The 24,297-nt window shown below is 43.2% G+C and overlaps 2 protein-coding genes and 1 long non-coding RNA gene across 7 annotated transcripts in view; 2 read left to right on the forward strand and 1 right to left on the reverse strand.

Moving 5' to 3' along the window:
* Window positions 1–3,431: 3,431 nt before the first annotated feature.
* Window positions 3,432–9,804, forward strand: RPSA (ribosomal protein SA). Its single transcript, XM_083577522.1, has 7 exons — window positions 3,432–3,586; window positions 5,649–5,815; window positions 7,263–7,381; window positions 7,616–7,861; window positions 8,397–8,525; window positions 9,269–9,440; window positions 9,655–9,804. Exons 2-7 carry the CDS (start codon window positions 5,683–5,685, stop codon window positions 9,747–9,749), a joined length of 894 nt encoding a protein of 297 aa, XP_083433648.1. The 5' UTR covers window positions 3,432–3,586; window positions 5,649–5,682; the 3' UTR covers window positions 9,750–9,804.
* Window positions 9,805–11,984: 2,180 nt separating this feature from the next.
* TMC2 (transmembrane channel like 2) overlaps window positions 11,985–24,297 on the reverse strand; it is a gene marked incomplete at its 5' end in the record, with an annotated part of 45,493 nt that continues 33,180 nt past the window's right edge. For 3 of the 5 annotated variants that reach the window (XM_083577909.1, XM_083577910.1, XM_083577912.1), the window contains 6 exons: window positions 11,985–12,545; window positions 14,056–14,176; window positions 15,900–15,978; window positions 16,692–16,817; window positions 19,288–19,527; window positions 22,736–22,803. In XM_083577909.1, coding sequence (XP_083434035.1) covers window positions 12,310–12,545; window positions 14,056–14,176; window positions 15,900–15,978; window positions 16,692–16,817; window positions 19,288–19,527; window positions 22,736–22,803 — 870 coding nt within the window. In that variant the 3' untranslated portion in view covers window positions 11,985–12,309. Of the gene's footprint in view, window positions 12,546–14,055; window positions 14,177–15,899; window positions 15,979–16,691; window positions 16,818–18,703; window positions 18,738–19,287; window positions 19,528–22,735; window positions 22,804–24,297 lie in introns of those variants that run through there. The other 2 variants (XM_083577913.1, XM_083577911.1) reach the window with 2 other exon arrangements.
* Window positions 15,920–22,760, forward strand: LOC310745601. The gene is made up of 5 exons (XR_014540215.1): window positions 15,920–15,962; window positions 16,666–16,833; window positions 21,293–21,341; window positions 21,881–21,997; window positions 22,337–22,760. It is a non-coding gene; the product is annotated as an uncharacterized lncRNA (long non-coding RNA).

The raw sequence follows: 24,297 nt of genomic DNA on the forward strand, positions 1-24,297 counted from the left end.
TAAAAACACCAGGCAGGCCCCACAAATAGCCCAGAGATGCATTTTAAATAAGAGGGCACATTCTACTCATGTAAAAACACAATGATTCCCGGACCATCCGGGGGCCAGATTTAGAAGGTGAATGGGCCGCATCCGGTCCCCGGGCCTTAGGTTGCCTACCCCAGTTTTGGAGAGTCATCATTTCTCTGACCAAGGCTGTTTATTTTATTTTATTTTTTCAAAAAAATGTATTCATTTTATAACACAAATAAAAAACACAAACAGAAAAGACAGACAATACAAATTCGTGTCATATCCTTATTTTCCTAAACATTGTTAAGTGGGCTTCCCCAAGTCCCACCTATCTGATTTTCATTTTACTTCATCTTTAGCAGTTTACATATATCATAATTTCTAACCATCTCCCCCCCCACTTACTTTAACCATAAAAACTTCACATTTTATCATTTATAAAATACACTATCTTCTACTTCTAACCCTACCGCCTATATCCACTTCCAAAGCTATTCTAAGATTTAAATATTAACATATTTTTTCAAATATTCCTTAAACTTCTCCCACCGTCTCTTGTCTGTGGTCTCGGAGTGTCCCGGTCAATTCGGCAAGTTCCATATAGTCCATCATCTTGAGAAATGCTGTTTAAGGCCTTTTTTGCTCATCACAGACACGGAAAAGGCTGGAAATGTTTGCCCCTTACTGATGTTGTATGCACAACAACAATGCAAAATTTAGACCGTTTCTGCTGGTCTGCTTCTTAACTTTTGTACAGACAGAGCAATCCTAGCTATAGGAAACTGGCATAATTTACACAGGTTTAAGGTGCCCCTATTCTAAACTCCGTTCAGGAGTCTCTGGGAAAAGCTACCATTGGCTGGCGAGTGTGACATGATCAAAGAATCACCGGATTGTAGAGTTGGAAGAGACCTTGAACTGCCCACAGCAGTTCCTTCTGGTTAACAGCCAGACAAACTGACCCACAGCACCGACTCGTGTTTTGAGGACTGGGCCCTGGGTCACATGACCCAGTGTAAATCTCTCCTTGCCTGTTCTGCCCACGGCCACCACTTTTTGGACTTTGCTGGTGCAAGTTACGGTGGTGTGCGCTCTGCTAGCTGAGCCCTGGCTGAACCCAGGTGATGGACTTCTGCTGGTGTAGCCACAGCACACCTGAGAAAGCCCAAGATCTACTGGATCCAAACACGTTTTTCCCGTTGGCTCTTGGGTTTGGATCTTGTAAGACAGTAACTAACATGAATTCTGGCACCTGCTTTGTTCATAACATGTGCTGAAAGGATGAGGATCATTCACCTTGTAAATATACCTGTGGAATTTCAGGTGGTTGGGAAGATTGCAGTCCTAAACGCAGGAGTGAACAGAGCCTGTGGCCACATCACTCTGAAGTTACCAGGGCCAGATTTAGGTCTGATGAGGCCCCAAGCTACTAAAGGTAATGGGGCCCTTTATATGTCCAGCTTTCCTTTGTCAACAATTGTTGCTGTTTTTTGTCCTGAATATATGCTGTGTGGTAATTTATGGACCTAATAGGTATCTAAAGCCATTGGTACATGTTGCCATGCAACCAGTCCATGCAGAATGTAGGCACCCTATATATAAAGGTAAAGGGACCCCTGACCATTAGGTCTAGTCGTGAGCGACTCTGGGGTTGCGGCGCTCATCTCGCTTTATTGGCCGAGGGAGCCGGCGTACAGCTTCCGGGTCATGTGGCCAGCATGACTAAGCCGCTTTTGGCGAACCAGAGCAGCGCACAGAAACGCCGTTTACCTTCCTGCCGGAGCGGTACCTATTTATCTACTTGCACTTTGAGGTGCTTTCGAACTGCTAGGTTGGCAGGAGCAGGGACCGAGGAACGGGAGCTCACCCCGTCACGGGGGTTCGAACCGCCGACCTTCTGATCGGCAAGCCCTAGGCTCTGTGGTTTAACCCACAGCGCCACTCGCTTCCCTACCCTATATATAGAAATGAGCAAACCAGTGATATTTTAGGGAGCAGGCTAGCAGGCGATGCCCATTCTTTACATCACAGGAGCCTACACAACACAAAACACTGTTGCTGTCTGTAGGTTTTATTTTATTTGTTTTTTTATCTTATATTTTGGAACTGTACATCCAGGTGTTTTTTTTCCTTTAATTTTTTGGGGGCCCCCAAGAAAGTGGGGCCCTAAGCTATAGCTTGTTTGCCTTATTTGTAAATCCGGCACTGGAAGTTACACACACTTGTTTGGGAATAAGCCTTACCAAATGCATGATCTACACAGAATAGGACCCACACACGGCTGCATGGGGATTGGATGAGTGATGGAGCTTCTCAGTAAACAGGATTAAGCTACACAGGTTCAGACGTATGCCCTTTAAAAATATTTATATTTTATTGCAGATATTCCAGTTAAAGTGATTTTTAAAAAAGGGAAACAAAAAGTGCTTTTAAAATACAAAAGCCTTCCACTAAAATTCCTCACATACCTGTCAAATGCAAACGTATATAAGTGAAATTATTATTCTAACAGATATACATTTATTTATTTTTATAAATGCTTTCCAAATGTCATTATATTTGCCCACAGACAATCTATGACTTCAATACGACTTGCTTCCTGTAGGATTGCAGTCTTATCTGCCTACCAAAAAACGCCAGCTACTTTTTATTCAAGGCTGTTCCTTAAATGAGGTGGAAGAAGGGAGAAGCACCACTTGCAAAGGTAAATATTGGGAAGGCGAACAAGTGGCCTCTGCTGCCACTCACAGCCTGGTACTGGTACTCCACGCGCCTCAGTGCTGTTGCTAAACCCTAGAGATACAAAATATGTAAGGGGGACTTGCAACAAAACGTTTCTCATGGATGCTGCTGCTCAGGGTTTGAGCAGCTGCCCATGCCCTCTTCCAGGATACTCCATTCCGCTTCCCGCCCAAGGCAGCATTCTGTGGCCACTGAGCATGCTCAGTCCTCACTGGATTGTTTAGACTCCCCTGCAATTTTTCTTTTTTGTCCTTTTGCAAACTTTGGGATCCTCTGAGGCCTGGTGAGTCTATATGTTCTCGAGTTTTAATAAAATAAATTAAAATTTAATTTAATTTAAAATTTAATTTAATTTAAAATTTAATTTAATTTAAAATTTAATTTAATTTAAAATTTAAAATTAATTTAATTTAAAATAAAATTAAGTTAAATTCAAATTTAATTATAACCCCTCTTCATTCATGCCCCGCCTCCTCTTCCTCCAGCGCGCAAGTGGGGCGTGGATTTGACTGTGCAAAGCGCACCGACGAGGGTGAACAGCTGCGTGGCTCAGCGACGTCTCGCGCCCTTTCCCGCTTTCCCCGCACATGGCGGCGCTCCAACAGAGCCCCGGAAGTGAGAGGCGGCGCCGCCGCGTGCGTGGCCGAACTCTTCCCTCCTGGCGCGTCCCGCTTCCCCCCGCCCCGGCGCCGAGTCCCTGACGTCACCACACCTTTCCCGGCGGAAGCGCCTCGCGATTGGCGGGCCGGCCGACTATATATAGGCGTCACGAGGCGCCGCGGCCTTCTTTCTCTCCGACCCCAGGGAGGCCTCCATACGGCGTTGTAGCCGCGTGAGTTGGCGCGGGGAAGCGGGCCTGGAATTTGGGGGGGGGGAGCGGAAAGGCGTCTTCGGGGGAGGAAGAGGGAGCCGGGGCGGCAGCGTGGGGGGCCCTTGGGGGAGAGGACGGGGCTGGTTCCCCTTCCGCTGGTGGGCCCTTCGCTCGAGGCCTCGCAGCTGCAGCGAAATAACCCGGCCTTGGAGGCGCCCTGAGAGGCCCCCAGCGCAACCCGTGCAGAGGTTTTAACCCAGATCAGGAATATATACATTGCTATCACTGGTTTTCAGTACCGCCCTTCATCCGCAGAGCGCTTTGCAATCTATCTATCTATAGTAACACAAATATAGCACAAATGTATATATACGTGTGTGTGTGTGTGTGTGTATATATATTGTGTGTATATATATATATACACACACACACACGCACACACACACACACATATCACAAATATATAAATATATAACACACAAATTCGTTGCAAGCAAGAGCAATAACACACCCGAACACTGTTTAAATGGCCCTGGACGGTTCAGTTAGCCAAAAGTCATGGAGAATAGGAATAATTTTTCCTTGGTGCCTAAAGGTAATGGATGCCGACGATCGCTCCTTGCTTCACCTCTAGCTGAAGCAATTCTGAATCCTGACGTCGTTACATGGTTAATTTGATGTTCCTTGCCATCCCCCCCCCTTTTGACAAGGACTCGAGGCAGATTACAGATAAAATAGGGACATAGATGCGGGGGGCGATTGTTAGAAAGGACAACACATTAGGTGTATATACATGATATTGAAAAGGACGGTGAAAACGGTGCTGCACCAGCCTTTTCATTGCAGTCAGTTTCCAAAAGCCTGTAAGGTCTCTCTAAAGACTGCAAGGAGAGAGCCGGTTTTAAGTTCTCTAGGAAGGGAGTTCCAGAGTCTCGGAATAACATCTACTGTACAATGTAAATAAAACACAGAGAAAATGTTAATTTGCCTCAAAATATCTGCTTCCATTTTTTTTTAAAAGAGCTCCCAGATGAGTAGTCTTCTTTGGCCTTTCTAAGAAATATTACTCCATTGCAAGCATTGAATGGTTTCCCCTGAATTGGAGACCATAGTTGCTTTTATATGATGGTTGTGTATATTTTGAGCTTGGCAGCAGAATCATGGGCTTTTGTTGCTTAATAGCCTCCCCGGAAGGTCGAAACCCTTTAGAAACATATAAAGAAAACATAATTTTGATACCAATTTAAACTTAATAGTAATAAATTTTATATAATAGGCTTAGCATAAAGGTTGCGATTTTTCATTTTGAATTGCTGCAGTTTGTTGTAAGGTGCCCTATTTATTTAAAGCACTTTTATGATCTTCCAGCCAAAAAAGGTTCCCAGAGCAGGTTGCATAAAACCAATGATAGGATCACCCAAGTTTGCATGCTTCCAAGTTCTTTAAATGACCAGCATAAATGGAAACGGCTGAGAAGAGAAGCCCAACAAAGCTGATGCAGGGATCCTATTTCCAATCTCTGCCTCTGCTGCAGCCTAATGGCTGCTTTTAGATGACGGTTTTAGGCCAGACATGCGATGAGGTTGCCTCTTCAATTGCCACTATATAAGATCTTATATAAGACCTTTTTCCTGCCCACCTAGCAGTTTGACATCACGTCAAAGTGCAAGTAGATAAATAGGTACCGCTCTGGCGGGAAGGTAAACTGTGTTTCCGTGTGCTGCTCTGGTTCACCAGAAGTGGCTTAGTCATGCTGGCCACATGACCCAGAAGCTGTCTGTGGACAAATGCTGGCTCCCTCGGCCAATAGAGCGAGATGAGCGCCGCAACCCCAGTCGTTCACGACAGGACCTAACGGTCAGGGGTACCTTTGCCATTAAGATCTTTCTTAAATCACAAAGTTACTGTAAATCACATGCAGAATCCAAGGTTTTTTATCATTCTTGTATTGAAGAGGACTTTGCAATCATATATTTGCCTCTGCAGTGACAGTAGTTCACTATTGCTCTTATTTTATAGATTGGCATGGAGACCTGACAGTGATGTTCCTATCCCATACTAATATAAGCTGATTCTGTTTTAGGTTTCCTGTCGTTGCTTTAAAAGGAAACTTCACAATGTCCGGAGGTCTTGATGTTCTGCAGATGAAGGAGGAAGATGTCCTCAAATTCCTTGCTGCAGGAACCCACTTGGGAGGCACCAATCTTGACTTTCAGATGGAACAGTACATTTATAAAAGAAAAAGTGATGGTAAGAATCTTGTAGAATGTCAGGGTGATTTTTTTAATAGTCTGTTGTTTGTGGCGATGCTAGACTCAGCAGTGGCTTATGAGTGCAAAGTAGCATTGGATTTTACATTTTTCTGTTTAGTTATTTATATATTCAGTTATATACTACTGCTTAGTGCTTTTCACTTCCTTTAGTCCTATTCCTTGCCAAGAATGCACATGCTGAACTTGCCTATTCAAATAAGTGAATTGCTTTTGTCAATTGTTCTATGTCTAAGCCAGGGCTGGGAATTTCTGGCCCTCCAAATGTTATTAGGCTACAACTACCACCATCCCTGTTTATTAGCCATTTTTGCTAGGGCTGATGGGAGGACTCTTAACAATATGTGGAAAGGGTCACAGGTTCCCTGTTCCTTGTCCTGGCCTATCTTGCAGTACTCTAGGAGTAAACTGACATCTAGGGGTTCTTTACATTTCAGGACAGGTTTTTTGTACTTTGTTTTACTTCGTGTTCTGATGTTTATCATGGAGACATGTCACAAAGAATAGCTTTGGTGGCTTGAGTAAGATTCGATATATTTCAGGCAGCTTGATCTACATGTTTGGTTTTAGCTGCACGCTATTAAAGCTCAGAGGTGAGGTCAGTTTCTGGCCTATGAACTCTTGAGTGTCGGAAGTGTGCTACAGTAAACGCTGGCAGGATTTTCGCTAACGCCAGGAGAGCTATGCTCTATGACTGGAGTTTGATAGTAGTCACTGCCACATCCATGCCAAGCTTGGTAAAGTGAAGGGGCATGTTTAATAATACAGTGGTGCCCCGCAAGACGAATGCCTCGCAAGACGGAAAACCCGCTAGACGAAAGGGTTTTCCGTTTTGGAGGTGCTTCGCAAAACGAATTTCCTATGGGCTTGCTTTGCAAGACGAAAATGTCTTGCGAGTTCCTGCGGGTTTTTTTTCCTCCCCCCCCCTTTTTCCCAAGCCGCTAAGCCGCTAATACCGTTAAGCCACTAACAGCGCTAAGCCGCTAATGGGCTTGCTTCGCAAGACGAAAAAACCGCAAGACGAAGAGACTCGCGGAACGGATTCTTTTCGTCTTGCGAGGCACCACTGTACTTGGTAAGCATGCACCTCTGCATTTACTGTTGAGTCACTATGAGTGGGAAGGAAAGCACCCCCTCCTGCAAAATTGTCCTCTGAAGTGTAACCACGGCAAAGCAGTAAGTGTAGGAACCCTCATGCCACTTGCACATCCCTTTGAATCGTCACTTCCCAGATGAAGGCAAACCAGAGGATGAAATCAGTACTTCCCCATGTCTTTTTGGAGCCATTTTCCATTCTCGTGCACTTGTATCTTTTTAACAAGAGGGAAAGAACGAGTGCAAACAACTGCAGTCTGGAAGCAAGATTCAATACAAGTGCGTCCAGTTGCCAGTTTCTATTATTTAAAACACTGTTACGTTTTATGTAGGTATTTACATTATCAATCTGAAGAGAACGTGGGAAAAGCTGCTTTTGGCTGCTCGTGCCATTGTTGCCATCGAGAACCCGGCTGATGTGAGCGTTATCTCCTCCAGGAATACTGGACAGGTATGGGAGTATGTCTAGGAATGCGAATTGTGTGGCTTCTCGGGAAAATACATAGTATCACGATAGGGTTGGCTCTAGTATTTTTGCAGATCTGTAAATTGAATAAAAGAGGAACCAAATGTGTCAGCACTTGTCTCAAAATAACCATGCAAGCCAGGCCTCTGTTGAAAATGCAACATAAATTGTAGAAGAAATTCAACCATTTCAGCCTTGTTTGTTATCTCCCCACTGTAGCGTGCCGTTCTGAAATTTGCTGCTGCAACTGGAGCTACACCAATTGCTGGCCGTTTCACTCCTGGCACTTTCACCAATCAGATCCAGGCTGCCTTCCGTGAGCCCCGCCTCTTGGTAGTCACTGATCCAAGAGCTGACCATCAGCCACTGACCGAAGCGTCATATGTAAACATCCCTACCATTGCCTTGTGCAATACCGATTCTCCCCTGCGCTATGTGGATATTGCAATTCCATGCAACAACAAGGTAGTGTATTCTCTTTATGTCTATCCGTGGTTTTCTTTTAAAGGCATTTTCTGGGTGTGATTTTCAAAGTTTGCAGTCAAAGCTTACTGCTGTGTTTTGATAGAAGGCAGCAATAAGTTTTGAAGGAGGGAAACTGGTTGTGTGCACATAGTTAGAGCTCAGAGCTGAGGTCAGTTTCTGGCCAATGAACTCCTGAGTGTAGGAACTGTGCTACATCAATCTTGGCAGGATTTTTCGCTAACGCCACAAGGACTTTCACAGTCCAATGAGTGGAGTTTGATAGTGATTCTTGCCACACCTTTATGAGAAATGATAGAGGTAGTTGAGGGACGTACCTACCTCATTTTTAATATATTTTACCCCATTGTTCTGCTTTTGAATTTGCTGAGCAGTCTTACCAAAACTTGATTGCCTGTGTCTTTTAATAAAATACGGGGTTTTTTTTTGCCAATTTACCCTATTATTTCCTGATTCTTTTTATTGTTGTTGTTGAGAATCTTGGTCCTAATGGATAAATATCTAATCTGTGCTCCAGGGGGCTCATTCAGTTGGCCTGATGTGGTGGATGTTGGCTCGTGAGGTCTTGCGTATGCGTGGCACTATTTCCCGTGAGCACCCATGGGAGGTCATGCCTGATCTCTACTTCTACCGGGATCCTGAAGAGGTAAGCTCGGATTGGCACACAGTATTGTGTTGGTATTTTAGGAGGAGGAAGGAAAAGGAGAGAATGGCTTTGGCAAAGCAGCACGACCCACACCCTGTCCTCGCAATCCCTACCCAGAGGATCACAGTGTGAGGAGGCACTTCTGGAGCAAAATGTTTCTTTAACGTTTGCACCATGTGTGATTGACACCTTATGGTTTCTCAATAGGGGGGCACCAAAGTTAGTCACAGACATAAACTCTTCGCAGAGGAACCTTTCAACAGCTCTACTGAACCAAGTCTTTGGTAGACCTTTTCCAGCTATAATGGCTATCAGTGTTCTAACCAGCAACACCCACTCAGCCCCTTCTGGGATTTAATTTCCTCTGATGGGATCAAAGCTGGGTTGCCCTGCCTAGCCATCCCCACTCAGATGCTTCAAACCCCAATTGCTGACACTGACAGCCCGACTCCTACGGGGAGAGTCAAATACCTATCTGCTAGGTCCCTGTCTAACCTGCAGACAATCTGTTGCTGCCCTCTCTGACAGGTGCATGGCCCGGTTGATTAGGGCGTGGTGCTTGATAATGCCAAGATTCTATTGTGACTCTTAAAGCTCTGCATCTAACTTAAATACTGTTTTCTCCTGATTGGCTCTGGGTCTCTCCAGCTCTCATTGGTTGCCGCTTCACCAGTAGGCAGGCCCATAGCTTGTCCATCACAGAAGATATCTGTAACATTAGCTTGCGTTAATCTCTCTCTCAGATTGAAAAGGAGGAGCAGGCTGCAGCTGAGAAGGCGGTTACAAAGGAGGAATTCCAAGGCGAATGGACTGCGCCTGCACCCGAATTCACTGCTCCGCCGCAGCCTGAGGTGGCTGATTGGTCTGAAGGAGTGCAAGTGCCGTCTGTGCCAATACAGACGACATTCCCAGCTGGTAAGTATCTTGAAAGATGAAACTACGTCTCTTGATGACAGCGAACTGTAAAATTATTTGGGCACTTGCGTCAATGGTGTTTCCATCTTCTCCAACAGAGGTTTCCGTGATAAAATCTCGAGATTTATTAGTTCTCAGACGTGACAGGGAGGGTTGGGGGTGTTTGCCTGAGTTTAACATTTCTGATGGTGGTTTTACATATGTTTTTTTCCAGAGGACTGGAGTGCACAGCCTGCGACTGAAGACTGGTCTGCAGCCCCCACTGCTCAGGCAACTGAGTGGGTAGGGACTGCCACGGAATGGTCTTAGTACATCTACAGGAATTCAGGAGTACAGTGAAAAATAAAGATCTTTCTTAATACAAGGCTTGGCTTGCTTTTCTGATATGTAGTGTTGTCCTGGTGTGCTCTGAGATCCATGTGTTACAGAATCTTACAATCTGACATTTGATAAATTTTAGGAGTTTATGCACCAAGGATGTTTTATAGTGATTGTGTATTTTACAGGGCATGTTTGAATAATTTTGGTCACATCCATGCTGTGATGCCTTACCGTGTTTTACACAGGGCAGGGCCCACTGTGGCAGCTGATAAAATTTATCAGCTAGTGGTCATGTTTTTGAATTAAGTAGACTTTTGGGCCAGCACATTAACTTTGAGCAGTATGTAATTTCTGAAAAGACACATCAAAGTGCTTTTTAACCCCTTTCTCCTCTGTGTGAATAGCATTGGGGGCTTTTTTAGAGCTGAAGCTGGTTTGTTCCACAAAACGAAATTTAAAAAATTGTTTCGAGTACGGCAGACCAACACGGCTACCTACCTGTAACGTGTTTCACAAAAGTTTAACGTCATAACCACTCAGAAAAAAAGGACAATACCTTTATTAGGTCAACCAAAATGTTACAAAATAGTGTGTAAGCTTTGCTGTACTTCAGAAATCTTCACCCGCCTGTATGTTAAAAATGGGGAGAAAAGGGCAGCTTATGTGCCTTTGCTGAAAGTCTTGTGAATTTGTGTAGGAGCGGTTAGCAGATAAGCAAAGGAAACCTTTTCAGATACTGTAGGTTTCAAATAGCACCCTGGTCTTATGGGAAGGAGCACTCTAGAGACCAATAAAGACAATGCTGCTCAGAGATCAGTCGGTCAGTCTGGAAAGTGGGATGGCTCCTGCCACTGGAGAGGAGGCAAGAAGCTGGGACCCTGCCTGATCCATACTAGATAAGACCTTTATTAGGCTTTCTCTTGACTTTTTGACAAGTAATGGTATCTAGAGGTTCAGGCAGGGTTGGTCTGGCTAGACGAATGCTTCTTCCCCCTGGTATGGAGGCAAAAGACTTGAGGACCCGACCCAAGCTCTCCAATAAGAAGCATCCCTTTACTGGGAATGTCTTTCATCGATAACTGGCAAAACTTTGAGTTTTTTTAAAGTTAATTATAGCTCTATGCCAGTTCTTTTACACAAACATGCATATAATTCACACATACTTTCACTAATGGGATAATCGGAGTCCGAGCAATAGCTAAATGTCAGTCGTGGTTTGGAAAATAAACGCAAGGACATACTATAATATACAAATTCCAAGGACCTGTTACTACAACAACATTGTTTAATTGCATGCCACCTTTTCATAGTTAAGCCATGCTGAAGGCGGCTTGCGACATGAAAAGATTTACAAAATATAACAAAAGTCATAAGCAATAAAAGTCAAAGGCCACAAAACACACCTGTTCTTAAACCTGCCACAGTGAGGTTTGGAAAAAAAATTCCTATGGGATCCCGCAGGATGCTTTTTTCAAGCCAAAATATGGGACATTTTTGCTGGAGAGGGCTTGAAGTGCACAGGGAGGGGAGAGTTGCATCAATTCACATATTTTGCTAGCATTTGAACCCACCATGAAAGGTAGGTTAGAAGTAATGTTATATTGCAGATTGGTCATGGTGAGAATGCAGGGAGTGGAATCCTTGGAGTAAAGTTTTGAAGCAGTGGCTTTTACGTCACTTATTTTGCTCTTAACAGTTCTTAAAATGTAGCTGCTTTTTATTGGAAAACTTACAACCTTTAAAGAGACATTCAGGGTTTTTCTTTCATGTAAATGCATCTAAAGATAACTTCTTAAAAGCCTGGAAGTGAATGAAAACATAATCATTTGCAACCTTATTTTTCATGCTGCTTGACCTCAGTCCTAGGTCTATATTTTCAAATAATAATAAATAATATTTTTTTATTTATACCCTGCCCTTCCTGGTTCAGAAAACCGGGCTCAGGGTTTAAACAAAGGTTTAAGAGATAAGCAAAGGTTTCCTTTGCTTATCTGCTAACCGCTCCTACACAAATTCAAAATAAACAAAACAAAATAAAACACTTAATTGATGCAACAAAAAAGCATAAAATACAGTATAAAATGTGAATAACAATAAATTCAGAATTCAAAAATCAATTTAGGGGGGAAATCCATCCAATAAACATTATCTAATCACCAGGGCTAGCTGGCGAAATTACTCCTATTTGGGCCAGCAAGGAGACCAGGGGAGAATAAGCTGTGGGATCCCAGAGCGGGTAATCATAAAAAGGGGGAGGGGGAGGGAAGGAAGGGGAATAAAAGAATAAATGGGGGACCTGTTGTCTTAGCATTGCTCATTCTGAACCCACCTCAAAAAAGACATGCTCCTGATGGTTTAAGCACTGCATATGCTCAAAAGGAAAAGGGGGTTTGGAGAAGTGACCACAGAAGGCTGTTTTTATATGATGGACTTTTGACAGTGATGTACTTTAGACCTCAAATGTGGATGTGTAAAATTTCTACTTGCAGGAATTGATGTGCAAGCATACATTTCCAGTACACATAGATGAGTTGTATTTTAATGGTAGTTAATGAGTCTTACCCCTTCCCATTCCAGGGGGTGGTCCCCTAGGCTGTGGCATCTTTGGATTTGGTCTTGGTTGGTTAGGCAGCCCGCCTCTTGGGCTTGGTGGCCGAGTCACTACAACAGGAGGCTGGAGTGTGGCTCCTCTTGCAGGGTTCTCAGGATTACTGTTTCTGGTGGTGCTTGCTTCTTCCTTCATTGCAGGAGTGTTTTTAATGTTGGCAGACTCAGGCTTGTTATCTTGTAAAAGGAAAGGAACATTCAGTGCTTTTTCGCATATTAACTAACCCATCCATGCATCCTTCAGATCTCATTTAGCTGTTATTTTTGTGCACAGCAAAGCCACTGAGGCAAGCAGTTAAATTCCCCTTGATATCTCTATTAGTTGTTGCATTAGCTAAACTTCTATAATAGTTCAACATCAACCTCCAGAGGGACTGCAGTCCACCGTACCAGATGCATGCATTCATCCTCATGAATACACAGGATTTGGCTAAGTGTCTTATCAGTGAGGTCAGAGGGCAATGAAACGCTAACAAGTAAAACCTGAGAATTACATAATTAACAGTGGTATTTTACATAATTAGTAGGTGTAACAGACAGCCTGGCACTGGAAGCTAATACAATGCTAAAAATCCTTTGTTTAGTCCAGAAATGATAGCATTGAAGTTGTCACCTGATGTCACAATGATGTTTAAAATGATCTATGTCAAGTGAGCCAGACTATAAGGTAAAAAGGGTAAAGGACACCTGGACGGTTACGTCCAGTCAAAGGCGACGGGTTGCAGTGCTCATCTTGCTTTTCATGCCGCGGGAGCCAGCGTTGTCCATGGACAGCTTTCTGGGTCATGTGGCCAGCAGCACTAAACCGCTACTGGCACACGGAGGACCGTGACGGAAGTCAGAGCACATGGAAACACCGTTTACCTTCCCACCTCAGTGGTGCCTATTTATCTACTTGCACTGGCGTGATTTTGAACTGCTAGGTCAGCAGGAGCTGGGACAGAGCAATGGAGCTCACTCCATTGCGGGGATTCGAACTGTCAACCTTCTGGTCAGCAAGCCCAAGAGGCTCAGTGGTTTACACCACAGCGTCACCCAAGTCCCATGCAGGTGTATCCTCATGAATACACAGGATTTGGCTAAGTGTCTATCAGTGAGGTCAGAGGGCAATGAAATGCTAACAAGTAAAACCTGAGAATTACATAATTAACAGTGGTATTTTACATAATTAGTAGGTGTAACGGACATCCTGGCACTGGTCAGCTAATTAATACAATGCTAAAAATCCTTTGTCCGTGTTTAGGCCAGAAATGATAGCACTGAAGTTGTCACCTGATGGCATAATGATGTTTAAAATGGTCTTTGTAAAGTGAGCCAGACTATAATCCACTCATTGGTCAAAAAAAGGTTTCTCACCTTTGAGAGAGAGAGAGAAATAGTGTCACCAAGAATGCTGATTATATTTCAAAGGCCTGGGTAAACCTAGTTTTCACCTAGTGCCTAAATGAGAACAACATGGCACTGAGAACACCCTGTCTCATGCAGTCACCTGTCCAACAGAAACTAAAACTGGAATAACAGCCAGGGCATCCTCAGTAAATCTTAGTCCTTTTTTCAGGTTTTTGATTCCCAAGTTGTTTATACCTTTGTATACCAATACCAAAACACTGAACTGAGCCCAGGGATTTACCAAAAGAATTACATTGGCTAGCATTGATTGAAGGCCAGTGTGTTGGCCTGTTTTTACCTTCTGTTGGTTTAGGTCCATCCATGGCCTTTGCACGTGGAACAAGCAAGTCTTCCAAATCTTGCATTGCGGGATTAGTGGAAGCTTTGTTATTCTTCTTGTTTTTCTCATCTTCACGTTGCTACAGAGCATGGCACATAAAAACGTTAGGGTCATATCCTTTGCAATTAATGGACCTCAGCTCGTCCTGCTGATTAATTTCAGTTGGCCTACGCCGAGTAGGACTAGCATCAGACACAGCTCTCAGGCATCATCATCATCATCATTGTTTAAAAAATAATTATGGTAAAAGCTACAAATTAAGGCAGAACTAAAACAGAGGACGAGACTTGAATGTACTCAACATAATCCTGATATTTTGAAAACTGGAAAATTACCTGAAATGCAGCAATTATCTGTTTATAAATAAATAAATAAATAAATACACATACATACATATGAGAATGGAGAAACAGGACAGGATAAATTGTTTAAAACAACAGCACAGGTTTGAGTAAAGCAGGGATGGATAAACATTGAGGGGCGGGAAGTGGGAATTTAAAACAATACCAGGGTAAATAGAATAAGCAGGATGGGACAGTGGCAGTTTAAAACAAGGTTTGGGTATAGCGAGAAGGGTGTTTGAAAAAGCTCTGTTGTGTTAGCTTTTTGGTGTCAGCTTCTGTGTTGTGCTCATCTCTGCTATTTCTCCTCTTAAAAACCAATTTGTTCATTTAAAAAAACGACCTCTCAGTGTCCTGCCATCCCTGCTTTTCAAACCTCTGCCAGTGTTTAAAACTGCCATTTTCCTCTCAGAGTTTCTTTCTCCCCACTTAAACTTCTGCTGTGGTAAAAGAGCTACTGAGAGGGAAATTGTGGTTTAAACAGCAGCAGAGGTTTGAATTAAGCAGGGATGGAGGATCATGGAGAGAGAGAAAAGTGGAATTTTAATAGTAATAATAATAATAATTTATTTATACCCCACCCTTCCTGGTTCAAAAACTGGGCTCAGGGCGGCTAACAACAAATTTAAAACACTTTAAAACACTTAATTATAAAAGCAGCATAAAAAACGGTATAAAGACACGAATAACAATAAAATTCAAAAATCAATTAGATAATCCCCAGGGCTAGCTGGCTGAATTGGTCCTACTTGGGCCAGCGAGGAGGCCAGGGGAGAATTAGCTGTGGGGTCTCAGAGCGGGTAATCTTCATAAAAGGGGAGGGGGAGGGAAGAGAAGAGAAATAGAATATCAGGCTGAATTCAAATTAAAGGCCAGGCGGAATAGCTCTGTCTTACAGGCCCAACAGAAAGAGGTTGAAATATACTCAGAGTTTAGAGTGGATTTCATGCTCTTTATTCAGCTCATAGTGGTGAGGAGGAATGAAAGTTTCCCCAAAGTATCTGCTTTATATACATTATTTACACAATGGGCTGCACGTGATTGGCTAATTCCAGAATTCTCCTGTAGGCCAATCAGGTTGTGGATTCACTTCCATCTGTAACTGAATTGGGTGGCTCCTGCAGACCAATCATACTGCTGCATTGTTCTAGGACCAATCAGACTGCTGCATTTTGGATCCTATTCAACTCAGTACATAACAAAAATATTGCAGCATTTTTTAATATCAGTGTTAAGTGCATCTTAAAAAGTTAGGAATATGAGAATTTATTATGTGGTTTTAATATATAAAGAAGAAGTAGGTAATTCGGGATGAGCTAATATGTACTTAAGGGAATGCTAGGAATGTAGCAATTAGCACATGAACTGGCACATGGATTTTTGAACCATGTGGTTCAACAATGGACCAAAACACCTGTGGTGTTTTCATTTGCAAGTTAATTTGTTAAAATACAAACATACCATTTGCATTTTCTTCTTCAGCTCCGCATTGGCGTGTTGATAAGCTTCAGCCACAGCATTCAGGTAATATATAGCAAGGCTACAAAATCAAATATCAGTTAAATTTCTGTGACACCTTACGATGGCTTAAAAGTAGACAAAAGAGGCAGGTTTAATTATTTGGGAGACCAAAACACATTGCCTCATTCATGCATTCTCTCAATACTGATCTAAGAAATGCAGTATCAGTTAAACACTTTCATGAGTGTTTTGGTTAATATCCACATTTTCCATCAGTTATTAACAAAAAACAAAAACAAAAAAACCTCTTTCTTTTACAACTCTAGCAAAAAATATCAAAGCACTTTAAGAGAATCTATATATAATAAAAACCACAGCAAAATTTAAAATCAGAGACCATCAACTATTAAAGAAATACATTGTCTTAATTGCCTGGATAGGTTTGGCAGCATAGAAAAGTTTTCAGCAGGTGTTTAAAGGTTAGAATATTTATAATATATATATAACCATATCATTAAAAATATCAAAGTGGCTTACAAAAACATATTGTTGTTTTTGCTGCAGTGGAAAAATAATTTGTATTACGGATATAAGGAGTGAAGATGATTTAGGGTGAGAAGACATTTTTGACAAGTTCTGCATAATCCATTAATGGTTGGTTTGATTTCAGGCTACACACACAGCACGACATTTTAAATCCTAGCAAATTTTAAACCAATAACCTAAGGATACCTCTTGCTAAAATAAAACTCTTCTTCGTTCTCAGGTCCCCAGGCTATTGGAACAACTTACATCATAAGTAGAATGGCGGGTATAATTAGTCCTGGATTTGCCACATAACCGAAGATCTTGGCCACAAAGGGTGGGAAATCGTGTTGGATGGTCTCTTGGATTACATCGTACATTTTCTTTTTCCCACTGGAATGGTAAACAGGTACATATAAATGACAGCATGCAGTACTCATTAGAGGCCATTATCAACTTCTTTCAGAAATGCACCATTCGGAGGAATTCCAAGACTGTGTAGTTCTTTTTGAGTATGTCAAGACGCAGGTGCATGCATCCATTTTGTCTTTTTCCCAAACATAATATTTAATTGAAATTTGTTTTCAGTTACATAAAAGGTAGTGAAAATTCCATGTACACAGACTTAGGGATGGGGGGCAGTATTCGATTTTCTTTTCTAAAGGGAACATGACAAGCAATCCTCATCTTTGGAAACTTTTGTACAGTGTGTTGTGTTCAGCAGGAGCTGGATCAAGAATGTCTTTTTATCAACCTAAACCATTTCACAACTATCAAGAGTGTGGTAGGTTATTTACCAGCTGGGATTTAACGCAGGCATCTAGTTACTTCAGGATAGCAGACATTATACAGTACCATATTCTTCATACGTGCAAGGTCAAGTGGACCACAGACCAGTCTGCCGTGATGCAGTCTTAAAGGGTAGAACAGCTACATGCAAAGAGACTTGTCTAAAATAATCTAAAGAAACTTTGTACGTTCCTCCTTCCCTCAAAAGTCTGAGAAGAGATTGCTACTGACACCGCTTATTAACAAAAGAATGGTCCGGACAGTGGAGCAAAAGGAACAATTTGTTCTGAACTGGCTCCACGCTGAGTCAGAGCCAGCAGTGCAGCGAGAAACAGTTACTAAATCAAATTAGGGCTCATTGACATGTTAATCCAGTCTGTGGAGCAATTTGTGTGGAGCTGATGCAGAATGGCAGTAAGAAATGCTTATTAATACAGCGATAGTGGAGAATATTCTGAAGAAGTCAGTTTCTGTTTTTCTTTTACCATCTACAGTCATATTACATTGCAGATTTTGGATGGGGAGGCGATGGGAAAAGTTGCTTTGGAAAGCAGGGCTTTATTTCTGAAGCTTGTGTGACTTCTCTGGTACTTTGAGTTTTAGTCTATGTATTGATCCATTACATTGCCATCTTCCAGGTTAAGTAAGGTAAAGGTAAAGGTACCCCCACCCGTACGGGCCAGTCTTGCCAGACTCTAGGGTTGTGCGCTCATCTCACTCTATAGGCCGGGAGCCAGCGCTGTCCGCAGACACTTCCGGGTAACGTGGCCAGCGTGACAAGCTGCATCTGGCGAGCCAGCGCAGCACACGGAACGCCGTTTACCTTCCCGCTGGTAAGCGGTCCCTATTTATCTACTTGCACTTAGGGGTGCTTTCGAACTGCTAGGTGGGCAGGAGCTGGGACCCAAAAATGGGAGCTCACCCCGCCGCGGGGATTCGAACCGCCGACCATGCGATTGGCAAGTCCTAGGCGCTGAGGTTTTACCCACAGCGCCACCCGCGTCCCTCCAGGTTAAGTGCACAGTCTTATATACAGACCCTCCAAGTGTCCCTATTTTCCAGGGACATCCCTGATTTAGAGAAGCTGGTCCCAGTTTCTGATTTCACCCCGGAATATCCCACTTTCCCATAGGATGTCCCTATTTTCATTGGAAAAAAGTTGGAAGGTTTGTAGATATCCGACTGCTGAGCCATCTGAAGGCAATCCTGTATAGGGAAGTTTTCCTAATGTTTAACATTTAGTTATGTTTCATTTATGTTGGAAGCTGCCCAGAGTGGCTGGGGCAACCCAGTCAGATCTGTGGGGTATAAATAGTAAAATTATCATTATGGAATGGGATGTCCCTATTTTCATTGGAGAAATGTTGGAGGGTATGTTATATAGTTCCCCATAGGGCGGCTCCCTCTGCAACAAGGGAATATCAAGACTCCTAGGGCACACCAGACTGCTCACTGTCCATGGCTTCTCCTTTAATATGTCAGTTGCTCACCCTGGATGCTGTCCTACTCTTCAACAGCTCATCTCTTTTCATAGAGGTAAGGCAGGGAAAGGAAAGAAAGAAAACACTGGTCAGGAAAGTCAGGAGAGACAGCAAGTGTCCAATGTGCTAGCAGTAGTTGGAGTAACAGAGTACACTTAAAACTCTTTAAGGTTACACAACAATTGACGCTCCTCTACCTATTAAATATGTAATTACGGGGCTGATAAGAAAATCTAGGGCAATAGCTAACATTGCACCAGCACATTTGATAGGACTATCCCCTGTAATTCACGCACACACTCAAGGTCTGCTTCAGAGGGTCTGCAAAGGTCTGGAGCAGATTTAGGAGGTAGGCATGCTGCAGGGGAGAGGAGGACAAGGAAAGCCCCATTGTGGAAGCAGCACGGCATTGTTGGCCGTCACCCTGAAGATTAAGAGAAATTCTTTATTATGTATGTTCTTCCATGGAAATAAGGCCCATTAAACACAGCAGTAAATGTGCATAGGATCGGGTCTAGTGTGCATGGTAGGACAAATGAGCAGGAGTCTGGTCTCATGCTAAGGAGGTGTTCTCCACCAGGATCCCCCAATACCTGAATGGTCCACAGTCGAAGGAGGGAGGCAGGGACATTATGGTGTAGGCAACCGGCAATAGGCTTAGGAACAGGATCAACAGCAAGAGCCCCATATAAAAATTATTGGATTTGGAGGCCTTGAACACGCGCTCATGGGGAACATTGCTACTCATAACAGCCCAGCTCTGGTAATACATGGAGGTTAACAGACGTAGCACATTTATGCCAACTAGTCCTGGTGCATAAAAGGATCCCATCCTGTAAGGAAGGAAGAAAAGAGAAATATAGAAAGCTTTTCAGGAAGGCTTTAGCTGCATCCACTTCAGAAACAGTGAACTATAGAAGAGCATAGGAGCCTGGTATTAAGGATGGACTCAGAGCAAGTTCTGCCAGGAAGGAAGTACTTAGCGACAACAATGTGATTGTACTATAAAGCAAACTCTTTAAAAATAGAGCTTTCCCCTGCCTGGCTTGCAAAATGGAACCATAGCTACTTCTTATGACAGTCCCTTCGGTTTCAGCATTAGGGATACATCCAGATGAGCTGTCTCCACCCACTACCCAGATCAGACAGGATAATAATGTGAGATAGCTTGGGTGACTTGAGCAGGCAGAAGAGGCTCCAGCTTAGTTCCTTTGTAGTGCATAAGACAGTAGAAAGGTTGGATGCTGAAGCGAAAAGAAGGTCAGCATACGGATAGCCTCCTCTGAGATAGCATGGCAGAACCAGACATCTTGAGCTCTATCACATCAGCAGCCACCTACTGCAGTGGGACTGGGTGTCTCCTTCATGCTGGACCAGAACTGACTTTCACAGTAAGTAGCCAATGTCCCATTCAATGTCCCAGGATGAGAGAAACATCTAGGTGGAATGTGCACCAATAAAATTGCCTTGGTGGGTGAGATGAAGGAAGGTAGCCATGTGTTTTGGATGGATGGAGGACATGTTGGAACACCAACAGGAGCTTATAGAAGGTGTGGGCATGGAACCAAGCCTGATAAGGTTTCCACACCCCTGTCTGTTTCAAAATGAACTCCCTGGTGTTGGAGTGACAAAGTGGGCTGCAAGTGGCCTTTGAATTGTACCTATGGGACCGCCTCTCCTGGTATGTCCCACGGAAGACCTTACGGTCTTCAACTAAAAACATCTTGGAGATCCCGGGCCACAGGGAGGTTAGGCTGGCCTCAACCAGAGCCAGGGCTTTTTCGGCCGTGGCCCCAATCTGGTGGAGCTCTCTGTCACAAGAGACTAGGGCCCTAAAGGGCTTGACATCCTTCCGCAGGGCCTGCACGACAGAGCTGTTCCACCAGGCCTTTGGCCAAGGCACAGTCTGACCCCCTTCTTCTGTACTCCTCATAGAACTCTAGCCCAATGTTGCCATTAATTTGACTCTGAATTGATTTTAGAATGTATTTCAATTAATTGATTGTGATTTTATGTAAACTGTGTTATTTTTACTGTTGTTAGCCGCTCTGAGCCCGGCTTCGGCTGGGGAGGGCGGGATATAAATAAATTATTATTATTATTATTATTATTATTGTTGTTGTTGTTGTTGTTGTTGTTGCATAACTGTGAGCTGGAAGGACCTCTGGCCTAATAATAACCATAATTTATTATTTGGACCCTCCCCATCTGACTGGGTTGCCCTGCACCTGCCCTTGCCTTGAGAATAAACAGAGACTGGTTCAGGAGGTCCTCCAGCTGTGGAATTTGTCTGGGCTTTAAGGAGAACTTGATGGAGTAGCTGCCCCAGATAGTCTCTTACAAGAGGCAATGTGGTTGTTTAGTGGGCTTACTGGACTTGTAGGATTCCACAGACTTTCACTGGTATATCTGGGGCAGGCACATGGGGGTCTGTGAAACTAAAGCCCTGGGGTCTCTAAAAAAGGGCCTATATGAAGAAAAATAAGGGGCTGTTTATGAGGCTGGCTCCTCTCTTCCTTATTTGAGAAGAAAACATTGCCTTCTTGTCCTTTGCACCAAGCCTGACTTTTGACTTCTTTTTTCTTTTGTAATTCCCAGTCCCATGACTGAGCAGGGGAGAGAGGGAGATTGAACAGCTAAATTCAAGGTATGAGAACTCCTTTTTCATTTCTGAAATAACAGAAAGTAGGACAGAGAGTGGAGCTATCACTTGGGTGAGGCAGGAGAAAAAACAGCGCAGAGCCTGCTCAAGTCACCCAAGCCGTGTCACGTGATCCATCTCTCCCTCCCACTGGACTGAGAAAGAAGAATCTATATCACTTGCTCAATTTCAGGTGCACAGGCTAAAAAATTTTAAGGAGCATACGTGAATGGGGAAAAGAGGGAAGGAGTATTCAGTGAGTATCAAGGAACGTAGGATGATGGAAAGCTGCCTTGTAGACCACTGATCAGTTTAGCTCTCTAGTCACTGGCAGCAGCTCTCGTGGGCTTTAGATGGGGGTCTCTTCCAGCCCTGCCTGTAGATAATGGAGATTGAATCTGGGGTGTTCTGCATGCAAAGCAGATGCTCCATCAATGAGCTATGGACCTTCCCTGGGCTGCAGAATATGGAAAAATGTAGGCTCTTGCTCATCATTCATATATAAAATGAACCCCATGAGAATGGGTTCCACATTTCTGTTTTAGTGACAAACTGAACAGGCAGTTCTTCCTCGCCCCTGTTCTTTGACGGATTCTCAGCTTGCGTAAGTTGACACTACATCCTATGGACCTGTGTGATTATCCTAGAACCTTTTTAAATAGGTAGTTCTAAAACCACCGTTCTGAGTAAAAGTTACCAAAATGTGTCTAACATGCACTTCTGAGTGATTAGAAGAGTCATCATAATAATAATAATAATAATAATAATAATAATAATAATAAAAAACCTTTATTGTCACTACCCCACCTGTGTGCAGTGAAATTAAACGAGCCCCTCCTCCCCCCCACATATACTCAGTCTTGTTCACGCTCTGTGTGCTTGTCGGAAGTCAATTACACCACTATTTTTTTTCCCATTCAGCAGCCCAACAGCCCATGGATAAAAACTCTTCTTTAACCTGTTGGTGTGGCTGACTATACTTCTGTATCTCCTGCCCAAAGGCAGGAGATTAAAGAAGTGCTAGCCAGGATGTGAGTCGTCGCTAAGAATTTTCCTCGCTCTCCTGAGGTAGTGGTCTCCCGCGATGTCATCTAGCGAACTCCGAGGACAACCCATTATGTCACGTGCTGTATTCGCCACCCTCTGTAGGGACTTCCTGTCCGTGGCTGTCAAACCAGCTTGCCACACTGTTATACAGTATGAAAGGACACTTTCTATTGTGGCCCGGTAGAAGGAGATCATCAGTTTTTGTTTGACACTGCTCTTACGCAAGACCGTAAGGAAATGGAGTCTCTGTTGGGCCTTCAAAAATGCACAGCAGACCTCAGTCTGGTGCATTTCTTAAGTTTTAATTTAGCATTTTCTCTAGCAAAGGGCTACAGTAGACAAGAGTATCTCACCAGATCATTCCTTGGTTGAAGATCAAACCGAGCACATTGCCACTAATATCGAACTCAGCATATGAAGGCTGTAATGAAAAAGAGGAAATATGACTGAATGCTAAATTTTGGTATTGGAGGACTACAGAAATATCAAGGGGAAAATAAAGCATTCTCACCTGAAATAAAACATTGGGTTTCCATTCACTTTTACCCTTTGGATTATTTGAATAAATATAAAAGGGGCCTAGAGATCGCTGATATCTCATTTCAAAAAGGAGTACCCTAATTCAACTATTGTTGCATTAGATATAAAATTATCACTGAATGGCTGTAAAAAGCTTTCTGTACATTTATCCTCTTTGAAACTAATACCTGTAGGGTGGTAACGAACACACAGTAGTCATTTTCTATCGCCAACATTATGGTCTGTATAGATATGCACCAGACCATTCCCTTGTCTCTCAGATTCTGCATTTTTGATCATTTTTTTTAAAAGTGGATTAAAAAAAATAATTCCTTCAAATAGTGACCTAGCGAAATGCTGACTGGATGCAGCATATGCTACGTTTGTCGGATCCCTTATTTCTGCATCTCAGGTAAAATGAATTCTACTTGTATTTCTGCAGATAAGTACATAAAGACACACAACCCTCCATTCCCATCTGCTGGTAGGGTTTTATGCATCCTCCTGCTGAACCAAGCCGCCACCTTGTTAGAGAAACTGATGGCAGCGCCAAAACTGGGGAGTGGGTGGAAAGCAGCAAATTGGGAGTACAATAATAGGATTGCTGAAACAATATGCGTGACTCAAGACTGCCTGTCTTCCGCTGGAATGACAAGCGGGAACAATGTGACCCCATAGATGGAGAATTATATAATGTTGGGGTTGTCAGGAAAGAAGAATTACAGATGCTGTGTAAAAATTGGGAGATATAATGAGCTGTCTAATAATGACTCAGTTTTTTCTCTCTAGCCTAATGTGCTAATCAGCTCTCATATATTCCATCTGTGTACTTATTTACAGGAGACAACTTTCATTCTTTGGAAGCTGTTGCTGGCAAATATGTGCTGCTTCTATTAGTTGTTGTCCCAGTTTTTGCCTTGGGGGTGGGAATGCCCAAATGTTGTTAGTGGGATGGGAAAGATGTAATTAGAAGCCACATCAGTGTTTTGTTTTTTAAACAGCAGACGTTGGAAGGCTGAATTTTATTATTTAATATTATTATTATTGTCATATTTACATCCCACTTTTTCATCAGGGAGCTTGGTGGCACACATACACTTATCTTTATAATAACCCAGGGAGGGTAGGTCAGCCTTCATGACGGGCCCAAGATCACTGTGATCCCAATGAAAATCCCCCACCGTGCTGTGGTCATGAGCCTTAGGGGGAAATGTTCCCATTGACAGCACTGGGAGTCGTCCCCCATAAGACTTATAGCAGGAAAAGGGTCCCCCCCCTCTTTAGATCGTGATTGTGGAGGGAAGGGTTAAACTTCTCCATGGGCTGGGCTCCCAGTTAAAATTGCCTCCCCACACTTCTGCCATTAAATTTTAAAAACTGTGGGCATGGTTTATCG

The sequence above is a fragment of the Podarcis filfolensis genome (genome assembly GCF_964270895.1).
Source record: "Podarcis filfolensis genome assembly, chromosome: 12".
Classification (NCBI taxonomy): domain Eukaryota; kingdom Metazoa; phylum Chordata; class Lepidosauria; order Squamata; family Lacertidae; genus Podarcis; species Podarcis filfolensis.

What these genes read in the sequence shown, in the direction of transcription:
- RPSA (XM_083577522.1), top strand. Translation starts at nt 5,683, where the DNA reads ATGTCCGGAGGTCTTGATGTTCTGCAGATGAAGGAGGAAGATGTCCTC. An exon ending in CAATTCCATGCAACAACAAG is followed by an intron (nt 7,862 to 8,396) that starts GTAGTGTATTCT and finishes TCTGTGCTCCAG; the next exon opens with GGGGCTCATTCAGTTGGCCT. An exon ending in ACAGACGACATTCCCAGCTG is followed by an intron (nt 9,441 to 9,654) that starts GTAAGTATCTTG and finishes GTTTTTTTCCAG; the next exon opens with AGGACTGGAGTGCACAGCCT.